Source organism: Xenopus laevis, chromosome 8L, assembly GCF_017654675.1.
Source record: "Xenopus laevis strain J_2021 chromosome 8L, Xenopus_laevis_v10.1, whole genome shotgun sequence".
In the NCBI taxonomy this organism is placed as follows: Eukaryota; Metazoa; Chordata; class Amphibia; order Anura; family Pipidae; genus Xenopus; species Xenopus laevis.
In genome coordinates, this window is record NC_054385.1 from 61,814,719 (window position 1) to 61,829,932 (window position 15,214).

The 15,214-nt window shown below is 36.3% G+C and overlaps 1 protein-coding gene across 4 annotated transcripts in view; it reads right to left on the bottom strand.

Annotated features, from left to right (window-relative positions):
* The window catches only part of fgf13.L (fibroblast growth factor 13 L homeolog), a 185,195-nt gene that overhangs the window by 86,976 nt on the left and 83,005 nt on the right, over positions 1-15,214 (bottom strand). For 3 of the 4 annotated variants that reach the window (XM_018228963.2, NM_001093030.1, XM_018228962.2), the window contains 1 exon segment: positions 1,210-1,377. The exons of the other annotated variant lie outside the window; for it this stretch is intronic. In XM_018228963.2, the coding sequence (XP_018084452.1) occupies positions 1,210-1,377 (168 nt within the window). 4 annotated transcript variants of the gene reach the window in all.

A 15,214-nucleotide genomic window follows, 5' to 3' on the forward strand; every position in this document is an offset into this window, starting at 1 on the left:
CAATTCCTGATAAAGAATGAATCCATCTGACATGATTTAGAAGAATTAACTCTATTTATAATGAGAAATAAAGTCAGAATGCATAGTAAGTGTGACAAAATCTCCCTGATTTAAACAACATAAAACCAAAAGGCATTCAGATATTTTTTACAGATAAAAGCCAATATTATACACAAAATGTATAATTGTAAACTTTGCTCAATAATCCAAACCTTTTAGTTCCTGGAGAGAAAAAAACACTCCTTTATGATGCACAATAGTTCAGCATGCATTTTATTCATGTCCATTCTCGCTGAGCGTGCATTACAAACACATTCATATTTCAGTTCTCTGAAGCTAACGCTGATCGGTTAATAATATCATAACAAGTGCAGAAGCTTTATGATGGAGGGTAGAATCATTCCTTTCTTTAAGTGCCATTCCTCAAAAAAGTGCATTATTTTGAATATTAGGAGACAGAAACATGAGGGTAAATGCTGTTTAGAGTAGCAAGCAACTTTAGCAGCCAAAAAAGGTCAGTGTGATGATGCAAACGGAATAAAGAAAAATATTTAATTTGGAAAAAGCCAAGTTGGATTTTTGTTTGTTTTTAATTTTCCATTCAGAAATTTTACATGCTTGTTATCATACAGCAGGGTGGGGAGACTGCAGCCCTGTAGGTGCTGAACTAGAGATTCCAACTTCCTTAGATACTGACTATGAAAATCAGGGTGCAATTAGCCACTGTGTAGCCTGGGACCCAGAAGCTAAGGGGAGCCAAGGGTGGGGGTAAGTTAGCCTATTTCGGATGGAAAGAATCCCATTCTTGTGCTAGAACTATCTAAAGTCAAGTTTTGCCCCAATTAGTGCTACTAGGAGATGATGGAAATAGTAGATATCCGATTTGGGATTATGGTGGATGTAATTAAAAGGGAAAAGGAAGATGGAAACTGTAGTTCTGCCAGAGGACGGTGATGTATGTACTTCTGATTATGTGGATTATGGTAGATCTATTTCAGCAGCAGCTGAAGGATTGCAGGTTCTCCACCCTTTGTTATTGTGTCCCTTGACGAGGTTGTTTAAAACATTACAGGCAAGCAGGGTGTATGGTATGAAGCGCATTGCGTTCCCCGTGTCGTTCTCCAAACAGGCCGGGAACAAACAGCACGGAATAGGGACACGGACATTAAAAAGGAAACGAACAAAACATGGATTCCATGGTGCACAAACCTTCCGGCTCTGTGTGTTCTTTAAGGTGTACTTGCTTCAGAGGGCAGCAGAAGATTTCGTGACATTTAGCACGAAAAGGGGACTCTTTTTTCTTTAAATCCGCTGACTGGATGGAATCTTGCCGTAACATAATGTACTCCTGTGTGCCAGGGGGTGCGTCATCCAGAACTGCGGTTACCATATAACAAAATGAACTGGAGTTAGAGCTGTATACTAGAATCTAATGATTTCTTAAAAATACTTGCTAATGTCATTATGCATATAGGGTAAATCGGGTAAATTGCCCAGAACTCATATCTCGGTGAGTTACTGCTGGAGAATTGAAAAACACAATCTGACAGAAACTGGGCTATATAAAAAAACTTTACTACTACTGCCAAATATTGTTTAGATAAGAGATTCTCTAAGCAAACCACATAAAACAGTCGCTCATTACAAGTGAGCTCAAACCCTTAGAGGGACTATTATATTCCAATATACTGTGTTGAATTGTCAATGCTAAAGGGCAGAAAAGGCAGAAAATACAGATATCAATTATTTTCAAGTAAAAAAAAGTGGGTTTTCTTCACACAAAGACTTGGCAGACATTAACATGCATTAAATGAAGAAACAATACAAAAAAAACAATACTAAGAAGCAAAGAAAATACATAACCAACAGAAAGGTATATTGAACTGCTACAGTCTAAATGCGAATATGCCCACAGTTTGTAGATACCGAATATATCAATAACAAATTATGGTAATTCACTGCATATGTATTTGGGTTCTTTATACCAGTATAGCAAACAGGCTGTCATTGAGATCTAAAGTACCGTTCTTTGTATCATGGAAAGATTAATACACTTGAACCATATCTATAAGGGCTGTCAATGTTTCTCTATCTCCATGAAAGGATTTTAAACAGATATACATCCATTCTGCAGCTCTTCAGCTGTTTTTTTGGCTGTTAGGCTATGAATTAGTGGGTTGGACACACCGCTAATTCATAGAATTTCACCCTCCACTTGTAGGTTGTTATGCCCCCTCTCACTTGTAAAAAAAGAAAGTGTGGACAAATACAGGAACCTGTAATGAGGCAAAGGATCAGATTTAGTCATGCTAATCATGTGAAATCCTCCCTGCTGGAGAGAGCCTCATAAATAGGTTGAACTTGATAGACCAGAAACTATTTTAGTCCTCCGAAGCTATGTAACTAACTCCCAGACACATTTAGTTAAAGGTGACGTTATAAAGGCATAAAGCAAGTCCAACATACATCTTTGAGGTGAGTATGTTCTCTTAATGACACTTAGAAAGGAGAATACATACAAACAAGGGACCAAGAAACAAATAGATGACGATTTAATCATTACTTAATGAGAATAAGGGTCATAATTATTAAAAGGGAAAAAAATCCCAAAATCTTTACAAAACTTTGTTGACAATTTCCTCTCCAAATACATGTAGTTTGACAAATAACTAATAAGCCTTATAATACTGACCTAGTCATTGACCGAATAGGGCCTTCTGAACCACAGTGGGCTCCACATTAGGGCTAAAACCTCTACAGAAGATGTTGGGGTGGTAGATGGGTAAAAGACCAAACAGTATAAATACTGTATGTAACCAAAAACGCTCAGTGTTCCACATTGTGTATATAAATTACTACCACTGACCGCTTGTTTGTTACCACTTGCCTTGATGGCATAAATTCTTTTAACTTTATATATATATATATCACCAATATTTGAATCTTCCAACAACGTTTGCTAAATTCTGGGTAAACAACTACATGAGATATTTTTTGACAATATTCAAATATAAATTTCCGATCATCTCACTGATATTTAGTAAACAAAAACAATATATATATATTCTAATGATTATACATCAGCCTAAAGAAATACATGTAATTTTCAGAGAAAAACAAGTGGAAATTCGTACATGGCATGGCATAGATGCATACTGCTGATGTTTAAAAGGTATGTTTCCATGAGTGAATCACATTGTGCCTTGTTGAAAAGATATACAGAGTAATGAAATGATATCTGAAACCCCATATAAAAGATATATTATAAAATATATAATATCAATTGCTGTCCCAAATATGTAGTTCTTTTGATCCATGTAGTATACAGGGTTTGGGTTTTATATAGTTCATAGGCAATTTTTAATTTGTTTGCATTTTACACAAACAAAAATTATTGCTATTTACAGGACTTTAGTGATTTTCCATCTTTGTGCAACAATTGTAGTACACATCTGTAAATCAGTATCTTTTAAAATTCAGAAAAGCAATAAACATGTATCCTGGATTAATTAGGTAGCATTCATTTCAAAATAATCCACATCACATGACAATATCTCATTTATTTTTCACAATTGTATTAACTTGTTTTTTTTAAAGAGCAAACTTTCATTCTGCCAGTTAATTCTCTTGAACTAACATAAATAAAATTGACACAAGTCAAAGCTCATCATGTATATACTTCACTACATAGGAGCCCAAACAGAAGTGAGATATGGAAGCTGCTGTATCCACTGACTTTCACTTACTTCTAACATTGAGGAACATGTTACGTGCTGAACTCATATTGACTTTCATATGTATAAACTTCTGATTATTGGATTTATTTTACTATACAGTGTATACAATTAATATATGAGCTAATGCACACACATTTTATACAAATTCTTCCAAATGGTACATTTGCTATGATGACAAAAGGCCTTCTAGTAAATGAGCCCTTAGGTTTAACCTAAGCTATACATTTACACAATGGACAAACATTACAGTATAATACATCTTTATACATACATATTTCTAAAGGGAACACACACCTGTGAATCCTATTAATAAATTAGGCACCTTCCCAAAATATGAATAACTGCAAAAGCACATGGAATGCTAAGAGTATATGCTTTTGTTTATTCATTTACTCATTTTCTAGCCAGCAATATGAATAATGTATATTTAACATACATTTAAAAGAAAATATCTACCCTTGAACAATTCTTAAACTTCTGGAAATGTCTGAGTCCTCATAGTTTTTCTAAGGAGTGGCTAATTCTGCTCCAGGGACTCTTAGCTACACATCACGTTATAGTGGACACATAGAAGAACATAAAAATGCAAAATGTCCAGTGACTTATAAGGGAAAACTATAATAGTTAAAGAAGCCATTAGCATTCTGACTTGCAAAACACAATATATTGTTATTAGGTTGAATCTGAATCTAGACTATGCCTTTGCTTCTGGAAACAATTATACTAATATCTAGAAGAGAGCAATCTATGGCCCAATGTCTCTTATTAAACTAAAGCTAAGGCTTTCACTGCTGGTTGTTGCTCGGGGCTGTTATTTAAACATAACTCAAAAAGCTGTGACAAACATTGGCAAAACTAAACAGACACAAGTGATAACAAAATGAAAAAATATATTATAGAGGCATAGACTAGCAGCTGCAGAAACACTGTCACATTATAGACTTTTGTTACATTCCACACTGTCTTTCTACTTCCAAAGCATAGAGGGCACCAACACATCATTTATTCTAAATGTCATGGTATGATTTAACATAATGCTGCTGATAATAAATGGAGGCTTCGGCATGACTAGCTACACAGAGCACGGACTGCCCCTACCTATTCTTTAACTAAATTACTTAAGAATAGATACCCATTGTTGCTAAAGCCAGTGGAGTAACTAGATGCTACTGGGCCCCACAGCAAATTAATTTTAGGGCCCCCAACATTTCCAGAGGTTGTCCTGTTTTACCAATATATATTGACATTTCTCATTAATTAGGGCCTCATAGGCCCCCTATACCTCATGGGCCCCCCTGCAGCCTCAGGGTCTGCTTCCTCTGTAGTTACGCCCCTGGCTAAAGCCTATTTGTTTTGTGTCTGGGCTCTTGAAAAATTGCTTTTGTCAGCACTGTGTATGACACTCAGCCGTATTTTCACAAAATTGTACACTTTTAGTTTGCGACAATGTTGAATTAAAAATAAATATGAAATGTGTTCTAGACATGCTTTGTACCTAATAAAAGAATAGAGAAAAGAGATATATTTATATTTTTATGAGGTGTTGCAAAGGCAGGTTCAGGTAAAAAAATCATTTACACAAAAAGGGTCAATTACATATGGAAGTGCAATGTGCAATTTTGGCAGCAATTTGCCATGTTTTTTTACCACAATTCCACAATCTTGTTGTAGGCACAGGAGGAATTACACCTGGTGCCATTACTTACAGGCATTATGGCAACATTGGCGCAATTGTGCGTACATGTTGCAACATTTCCTTTGAGATGTCTGTAACTAACTCCAGGGTTACCCTGAGAGGCAATAGACTTGTGTGCGATTTGTAAAGGGGGTGGGGGTGGGGCAAATACTCTTGTGCTAGATTTTTTGCCCAAAGACAGCTGTAACTGATGTCATAAATGAGCCCAAAAGACTATAGAACTCTACAAACAGAGGAGGGAACACTAGGCATAGTAATGGGCACATAATGGCAAACTGCCATATGGAGTATACTATACCACTGTGTGTGGTACAGAGTTATTATACACTCCCCTAATGAAATTTGTGCATTAATACATTTAGCACGTACTTATAATTAATTTCCTGTAAGACCAGTGTTGCAACCTTCGTGATGCTAAATGTATTACTGCACATATTTTATTAGAGGAGTCGGTCCGTGATGTGACAGAGGTGGGTCATGACTTCAGGGGCAGGCGTCAATCATAGGAAATCCTGCCCGGTTTTCCTAATTTGGGCAGGTTTGATCCGGACTGCCCTTCAAAAAACTGGGCTGACAGGGTCAAAACCAGCCAGGTGGCAACCCTATGTAAGACTATATTTTCCAGGAACACTTCCTGATCTGTTACTGCAGAGGGAGCCAATGTGCACAGCTAAGGTAGGACCTTTTTCCTGAAGCACCAGTGTGCAGTGTTTAAATGTGCAGGATTAAATTAATGTTTCTGTTGTCTTTCAGGTAGATATCCTTAGCCTACTCTTTCATAAACGTATTGAAAACTGTTTATATGCCACTGCAAACTAGTTTTATCCTGTCACCAGCACATACAGTCAGCGGTAAGCTACAGAAGCCAGACAAATACACCTGCAGACTCAGAGCATGTGTCACATTATTTTCCCCAACCAAAGGTGCGGGCTAATACAGCATGCAACCTGGTTGGGGGTAACAGTAGTTTTGTTTGTTTTTTTTAATTGCCCCCGCCAGCACTAGAAGACCTGCACTGGGAGGGAGCTCCCGGTTCGGGCGGCCATGTTGGGACACACACATGCGCCTATTGAGCAGATGCTGCAAATTGCTCATTATGTGCGTGACACCAGAAGCCCATTATGTGCATGCGCTCTGCAAAACATTGCTGCTTGAACCAGTGCAAGTGTCCTAGTGCTTGAGGGGGGCATTTTTTGAAAAAACTACTTTTACCCCCAACTGGAGTATGGGCCCTATAAGCTTTGGTTGGGGAAAGTATTTTCGCCAGGTGTCCTTTAATGCCAGTTACATGCAGAGAGATATGTCTATTGTTTTACAAAAGCCAATTTACTATTATGATTTATCTGTTTTATAAGATATTTTATATGGTGATGTATTGCCAAAATAGTATTATTAGTACAGTATTATGTTATGTTACCTGTATACTTAATTAGTATGCTACAAGTGTATATATGTTTAGTAGTTTAGGAACTTTTCCCTGATGCATCATTTCCCAAGTTCTCGATTAAGAGAATATTGCGAATAGCCTGCACCCAGGCCCCCCACCTCCTAGTTCCGTTACTGCATATGTGCAACATGCTGTGACATTTGTGCCTGCTCTAGCACATTAAGCACAAGGGATGCCTGTATGTATCACTGGCCACTGGGCTGCCTCTCTTTGCGCTTTGCACCTAAAGGCATTAACATAGTGTGCATAGTAGCAACAGCAAGTATGGATCTGACAGATGAGGAGATTAGTTGCCCCAAGATTAATCTCCTATAGCATGAATGACTAATCTCCTCTGAATGTCTTCCCCCTCGCAATAATGTGACTCACCAGTGGGAAAACATACGAGTTGATTTGGCTTTCCGGAGTTGTCCGTATTTGCTTTGCAAGGAAACTTCAGGCAACTTCTGAAAGCCGAAGCAGCTTGTGTGTTTTACCACCTGCAATTCTCGGTGGGAACGCATTCGGAGAAGATTAGTCACCCGCGCTAAAGGGGATAACTCGTGGGGCAGCTAATCTCCTCGTCTGTCAGTGGCCTTACATGACAGATGCAACTTGCACAAGTTTAGTTCTTGTGCCTCCAGCGCAGGACACTGTGTGCACAGTTAAGATAGAATCCTGGGAAGAATGGTGCAGTATTAGTACAATTTGCACCATGCACTCCTTTAGTAAATAAGCCCTATTATCAAAATTAGAATATTTCAGTAATGCACGTTTCAACAAAAGTACTTCAAAATGTAAAATATTTAACATTGCCTGTTTTATATTTTTTATTATTCCTACAGTTTTAGCTTTATGCAAATGTGACATGTATCCTAAATATTAAAGGACTTGTCGCTTATGCAGTTATCTATAGTAAGTATGTAACATAACATCAGGAAGCCTACAAATGAGGCCAACCTGGTTCATAACATTACTTCCAAAATTCTTTCTACATTAATGCTCTATATACTATATAAAATATGTAAAGATCATTTTGATGCAACTCACTTATATATCTGCAGTGCACCTAATGCAATAATGTAAACTCTCTCTACACATGAGTCTGCTATGAAATTGTGTTATCATACTGAGGTAACACAAACCAACACTATCAGCTGTAGAAGGACCAATTGGCAATGTATTTGGTACTGCAAACTCTCTTCACTGCCATTTGCAGAAACACAATTTAGGCATCCAGATAATCCTAGGGGTGAGTTTAAAAACTAGGGGGTGCAGAGAGTAAATAACAGAAGAGGTGCCACACATGCTCATAAAGATACAGGGTCAATTATTTGGAAACCCAATATCCAGAAAGTTCTGAAATACGCGGATGACATATTCCATGTAGTCCTATTTAACAAAACAGTTCTTATTGTTTAAAAGATTTCCTTTATTCTCTGTTGTCATTAAACTATGACTAGTACTTAATGTTAAGATTCCATACCGTTAAAAACACTATAACGGTGGTGGCATACGTGGCTACTTGGGGATATGAGTCGCCCAGCGACAAATTGCCTCACAAGGAAACTTTGGGCAATACGAGTGCCATCCCACCAGCGATTTACATTCTAGCCAGCGGGAAGGTATTTCGGGGAGATTAGTCGTCTGAAGAAGAGTGTCTCTGGGCGACTAATCTTCCCAAATAGCCACGTGTGCCACCACCCTTAAAGGATTAAAAAATAACATGGCTTCTAGTCCATAACTACAACTCCTTTTTTGTATGCATTTTATATAAAGCTCGCCTTGAATAGTTTTGGAATTATTCCTATTTGCTTACATTTTACCTCCAGCAATGCTACTTATGCTTCTCATTTTGAAACCATTCATTTGGACACACTTAAAAAAACACCCTTCATTTCAGCCTTTCAAAACATTTGCCTCCTGTTGTCCCTTTTGTCACTGTACTCTGCTCTGCTGGATTCAGAAATAAATCTGTTTTGCTTTGGCATGCATGAGAAATGAAGTTACTAGCAGGTTTTGGGTTGTGATTTATAGTTTGGTGGCTGAATATACATGACATTTTTTCATGTTAGAGCTCTGGTCAGTGTGAAAATAACCATAGTTTTCAGATGTTCTAAAATTACTGGTGTAGTCGCTGAATACTGAATGGATTTAAACCATTATTCAGTATGTGTCAGTAGGTGGAGGAAGCAACTAGTTAAATGCCCATGTCTCTTAAATTCAACAAGAAAGACAGAGTATTCAGCATTGGGAAGACTGGAATATACTGCAATGCAGTACACAGAAGAATACTTGTATTATTTTTTGAAAGCAGAGCATAGTAGCACTTTTGCATTGCCTATAAAAGATGAGATAATCAGCTGCTATTAATGTTTTAAAACAGTATTTTTGTGATGTCATATTAATTTTAAAGCATTCTTCTGAATTATTGCATAGTTCAAAAGGTGAAAGAGCTTATTTTAACACCAAGAAGCAAGGCTAAAATGTGTGCTATTTTCAGACACCCTTCCAGGTTTATTTGCCAATATTTATACACAGGATATCATGTACTGCTGCAATCAAGCACACAATGGAATTGTTGCACCACTCAGCAGACAATAAGAATATAGGCATCTAAGAGGGGCTTTCACGGGCCATTTGGTACCACATGCTTCCCCAGAATGCACTGTTGGCCTATGGAGGACAGGACCATCTGTTAGCTGTCATCCGACGAACCACAACAGCACAGATGACAAAGAGTAGATTATATCTCCCTAAATAAATAGCAACCACCATTCAGTCAATATATTTGCATTGATTTAAAAGAAAAGCATATAGAGTATTTCTTAAATGTTTTTCCTTTGTCTATATCCCTTGCTCCCACTGTCTTTGTTTTGCCTCATGCGTATCAACCATTCTTACAGAGGCTTACTCCTCCCATGTCTAGAACTGCACAGCTGGGAAGAAATACTGTATATACCTGCTGCAATCTAAAAATATGTAACAAAACCATATGTTGTGGTGAAAACAAAATTGTATTTTTTTCATTTGTGAACAGCCATCCTCCTGAATCATTTCACTCATCTCCGACAAGACCACAGAGCAAAGGACGAATTCCTTTTCTGTATTGTCAACACTTTTGCATGTGTTATCATGTGTTTATCAGGATTTATGTAAGTACTGATGAGCATGAAAAGATACATTACACCATTTTATGTCACTTTACTGTTTAACTAATCCTCACCAGGACCTGATAAATCATCCCTAATGTGAATCTGTATCAAAACTGTAGTATAATGCTTAAAAACTGTGAATTTCACATGCCTGGTCTGTATTCTACCTAAAGGCAGGGTTATAACGCATGAAAATCTTATGATTTACAGTATAGCGTGTTCTATAACACAACATCAAAACATGACGATCTAATACAAGATTATTGTGCCATAGTCTTTGTAAAAACTGCTATATTTCATCCATTACATACACTATGCATTTGAATGCATTTGAATGGAATGTTTTCCAATTACTACTTAACGATAAACTAAGAGATACGATAAGATTATTTGGGCAAATATCTGTTCTAGCTATATTGCAAATAATGTTAAAGCAGGGAGGCAATTATAAAGATTATCCATTTGCCTTTCTTATTGGGTACTCCTTTTACCCTTTTGCAAATGAAATGATTGGTGTCCTTCTATAGGGTTGTAATAGTGATAACATAAATCATGCTTTATACTTGAGAAGGATGTGTCCAGATCCTTTTTGGCCTTTATCCTTGTATGAGCAGAGTCAGACCTATAAAGATATTCATGCATTCAGAAACTATGAGAAAAGTTTACTAGTGACTTATTTTTAATTGTTTCTTTCTCTTACCCAATATATTCTCTTGTGCTTTATTTCTAAAATCTGCATATAACTATTTATGGGCACATATTCCTCCATCAGATATTAAACCCGGCTTCATAGCACGACACACTGTATAAGAGCACAGCTGAGACTGCTTGAGGAAAACATACCAACCTCATAATAAAATAAATTGGTTTTGAAAATGGGACGAGATGGGGAAGTTTAAAGTGTAATATAATATGACCTAATGAAGTGATTGCACATTTGGAATGTCTTTTTCATTCAATCTCAAATGCCAGTGATGTACAATATTTTGCAATTCTAAGAAAACACAGCAACAAAACTGTATAGCTAAGCCAAGAGATTTTATCCAGTATAAACTTTACTCTGGCCATTAAAGATGAGCATATAGCTGATTATGATTAAGAGTTAGAAATATTATTCTACAAACATAGTCAAATCAGTTTTCAGTTTCAGAGAGGGGGTGAATTTAGGAGAAGCTATATTTTAGACTTGTATAGCTTGTCAGTCAGTCTATAACAACTGCAATAATTACTGGTTCCAGTTAAAGGAGGTTTTAAAATAATCCCTCTCTAGAGATAGAATGTGAGTTCGGCAATACATAACACATAAACACCACGATTGTAAGAAGTATAAAACAATATAATAAAAACATGGCAACATTTGTAACTGTTGTTACAAATACAGTGTAGTTTCCTTATTTTATGGTTACCCATTCACTTTCCATCCTGTTCCAAGAAAACAAGCAGTGTATTACTGTATAATTAAAGGGTCTGTCAACTCAAACAAATATTTTTTTTGCCTAATAAAAGAAAACATAAATCTAAGCAACATTCTATACATTAAACATTCTTTTGCTTCTATGGTTTTTAAGTTATGTGTATATGTTGTCTGTCCATTTCTATTCTCTGCCCTGATCGCTCAGATTGATGATACAATGTAACTCAAGGCTCTGATTAACAGACCTGTATTGGGGAAGACTTTTGCAACATTGTTTAAAAAGTAACAACCATGAGTTCAGCAAATGCATTCATTAGGAATTGTTTTTATAATTAACTTTAAAAACACTAAAATGTTTAATAAGTGTAGTAAATTTATATTTTCTTTTATTAGGCAATTTTTTATGTTGGGTTTGACTTGCCTTTTAAGTAAAATATGACGAAAGGGTGTATTGTACTGCATACCCAATATGTGGTTGGAAAAACATTGCAGCCCCTGTTTTATTCATATATTTTATTGAAGTTTATATATAAACATGCAGATTATCAAGAGTTTATGAGTTTTTGACACAAAACTGGCTTCTAGAAAAAATGGAGATAAAGCAACTTATGTTACTACTTATACACTTATACCAGGTCCTCAACCAATACATTAATATGTGTATGTGGCAAGCTATATCAACACTTTAAATAAATTGTGAAAAACTGTTTTTAGAGGAAATGTGAAGAGGGGGCCTAGCTAGACTGGAAGCCAGAAAAAGCTACTCCATCACAAGGCAAGTTAAATCAAAAAACATGTTTTAGTTCAAGTAATATAGCACAATAAGAGGTGGAAAACCAATGCTGCAGGCAAAAGCAGAAACAACACATATAAATAAAATGTGTTTAGTACTAACAACTTAAAGTTAATATACCCCCATGTTATAGATGCCTGATTTGGCCAATACTACATGATTAATGTTTAACATATTGTGGTTTCCCCTTTGCAGTAATACTGATAAGGTCTGACTTGTGATATTCTGCTTGTTTTTTGGACAATGATAGAACTTAAAACATGTTCTGGTAGCTTTCAGCTGAAAAAGCATAATGGGAGTCAACAAGTTGGCTAAAACCAACAACGAAACACATGGAGATAAACTCATAAAATCATTATTAATATCCTTTGTTTATATCGTATGGTGTATGGGAAATTTTCTCAGGTCCCTATAACATTTCACACACATGCACATAAATACACCATTAGTGATGGGCGAATTTGCGCCGTTTTGCTTCGGCGAAAAATTCGCGAATTTCGCACGAAATTCCAGAAAACGGCGAAAAAAAAATTCTGACGCCGGGCGAATTTTTTCCACGAATTTTCGCGGGCGTTTCGCGAATTTATTCGCTGGCGGCGAATCTCGCAAATTCGCCGCGAATTCGCCTGGCGAATAAATTCGCCCATCACTATACACAATCATTAATTTTATCTACAGATGTAGGAATCCTTGCATTGCTACTGTTTTCAGGCAAATTGAACCTGAACCCCATGACACCTGAACACAGTCCAAGGGTTTAGCACAATTACTTTCAATATCACCACATTCAGGTTTGAACGGGAAATGGGATACTGACACCAGAAATTAAACTCTTTTCTACATCTATCATAATATTGTTTTTGAAAGCTACTTCTAACTTTGCCATAAAGTATTTGCATGATGCTTTTACATTACCTGTCTGATGTCCGATGTTCCTGTATAAGGGGGCTGCCATATTTGTGCAGCAGTAGTCCGTTAGCATTAGAAACTGTAACTAAGAGGCTGAGATGGCTCAGGTTGGCAAAACAGTCAGGTTTAGAAACTTCAACTAACAATTACTTACAAAAACAAACCTCTCAGCAAAAAACGATCAACATGACCTATAGGTAACTTTTAATGTACATTCATATTTTAAAAATAAGTTTTTTAGTGTCAGTATCACTTTAAGGGGATGTACACAATGGTATAACTACCATAAACAGACTCGGCAGCTGCAAGGGGGGGGTGCCTGCTGAAAACAAGTAGTCAGATGAACAAGTCACAAGGGGTGAGGGCAGCGACAAATAGTTTTTTGGGGGGCGGGGGTCTGGTGCCTTGAAGTTATGCTACTGGATGTACATTATAATAGTATAATATAGTGATATTTTAAAGTTATTTACAATTGACATTTATTTTATGTGAATCATGTATAATCTCTATACAGTGCTGAAGAATATTTTATACATTTCTATCCTGTAGCTCTTCAGATGGGATTAAGGGTAATTGTATCATTACTGTCCTGCTGACTCTAGGCAGAAAGGTAAGTTATTAAAAAAAACTAAGACAACAACAACTGATACTTTAGCTAGAGTCTTTCTCCTATTCAAGTCAATGTTTGCAAATTGTCTCAAAATATCAATGTCTACATGATACACAAACAGAAACTTTCCCTTTAATAAAGTGCAATCTCATCACTATTATTTAAAAAGAGAAGGAATGCTATGTATGAATACTTTACATTAGTAGAATATATTGTCTTCAGAAATGGAAAAACAAACAAAATAAAACTAATATCGGTAGGTCAAGCTTAACTAATAACAATCTCTCGTTTTACCAATAAAAATAAAACGTTGTTTGGCAGGCAGTATCCCTTGTCATTGGAGAATGGCTGGGCCCCAGTCTCAGTAGAAAAACTACAATAGCCAGCACCCTACTAACAACCTAACAATCCAACATGCATCAGTTAACAAAAAATATTTTTGTGTTTTTTTCCAAAGTGACTGCTCATGATGGTCACCCCAAACATCCCCTCTCAGCACTACCCTAAACAACAATAGTGGAAAAGCAAGAGAAGCAAAAAGAATGGGTCACTGGCCAGCAATAAACTGCACACACTGCCAGTAAATGTTCTGATCACTATTCCTGCTATAACTGGAGAGAAAATGCAATGATCCATGGCTTTTATAACACATTTCTGTAAATACAAATATAATGTTATAGACACATGAGCTATAATTCCCTTTTTCTGCTTACTGTGAAAGGGAACATTAACATATTGTATTTACTGCATTACACAACATTCACTAATATCAAAGTAACATCTTTAAAGTGCTAGCCTACGAATCAATGCTAACCAATGTGTTTTTTCTATAGGGTTCAGCCCATAAAGTAGTATATACACTATCAGGAACCCTGATACTTCAATGCCAAGATTGTCTGTAGATTCTACAAACAGTGGTAGCAATAAACTGTCACATATACTGCCCCTTTTAGTATCACCAATGGTACCCGACAGGGATGCCCACTTTCACCAACAATATTTATTTTGTCACTGGAACCTCTAGCACAAAAAATTAGAGAAAACAAAACTATTCATGGAGTCAGTGTTTATGACTCTGAAATAAAACTAGGACTTTATGCAGATGACATAATATTGTACCTACAAAAACCGTCTGTATCTTTGCCAAACCTAAGAAAAGAGCTTAAAAATTTCTCAAATATCTCTTATTATAAATTGAATGAACAAAAAACAGTAATTTTACCCTGCAATATCAAAAAAGATACACTCCAATCACTTAAAGGTACTTGCCCTTTTTCATGGTCAACCAAATCAATTAAATACCTTGGAATTTATATTACCCCATCTCTACCCTTACTATATAAAGAAAATTATGAGCCCTGGATTACCAAGATAAAAACAAAATTAGAAGCACTTTCCAAATTAGAATTCTCATGGTTAGGTAGAACAGCTGCGTTTAAAATGATGGTTCTTCCACAGTTGCTATATTTATTTA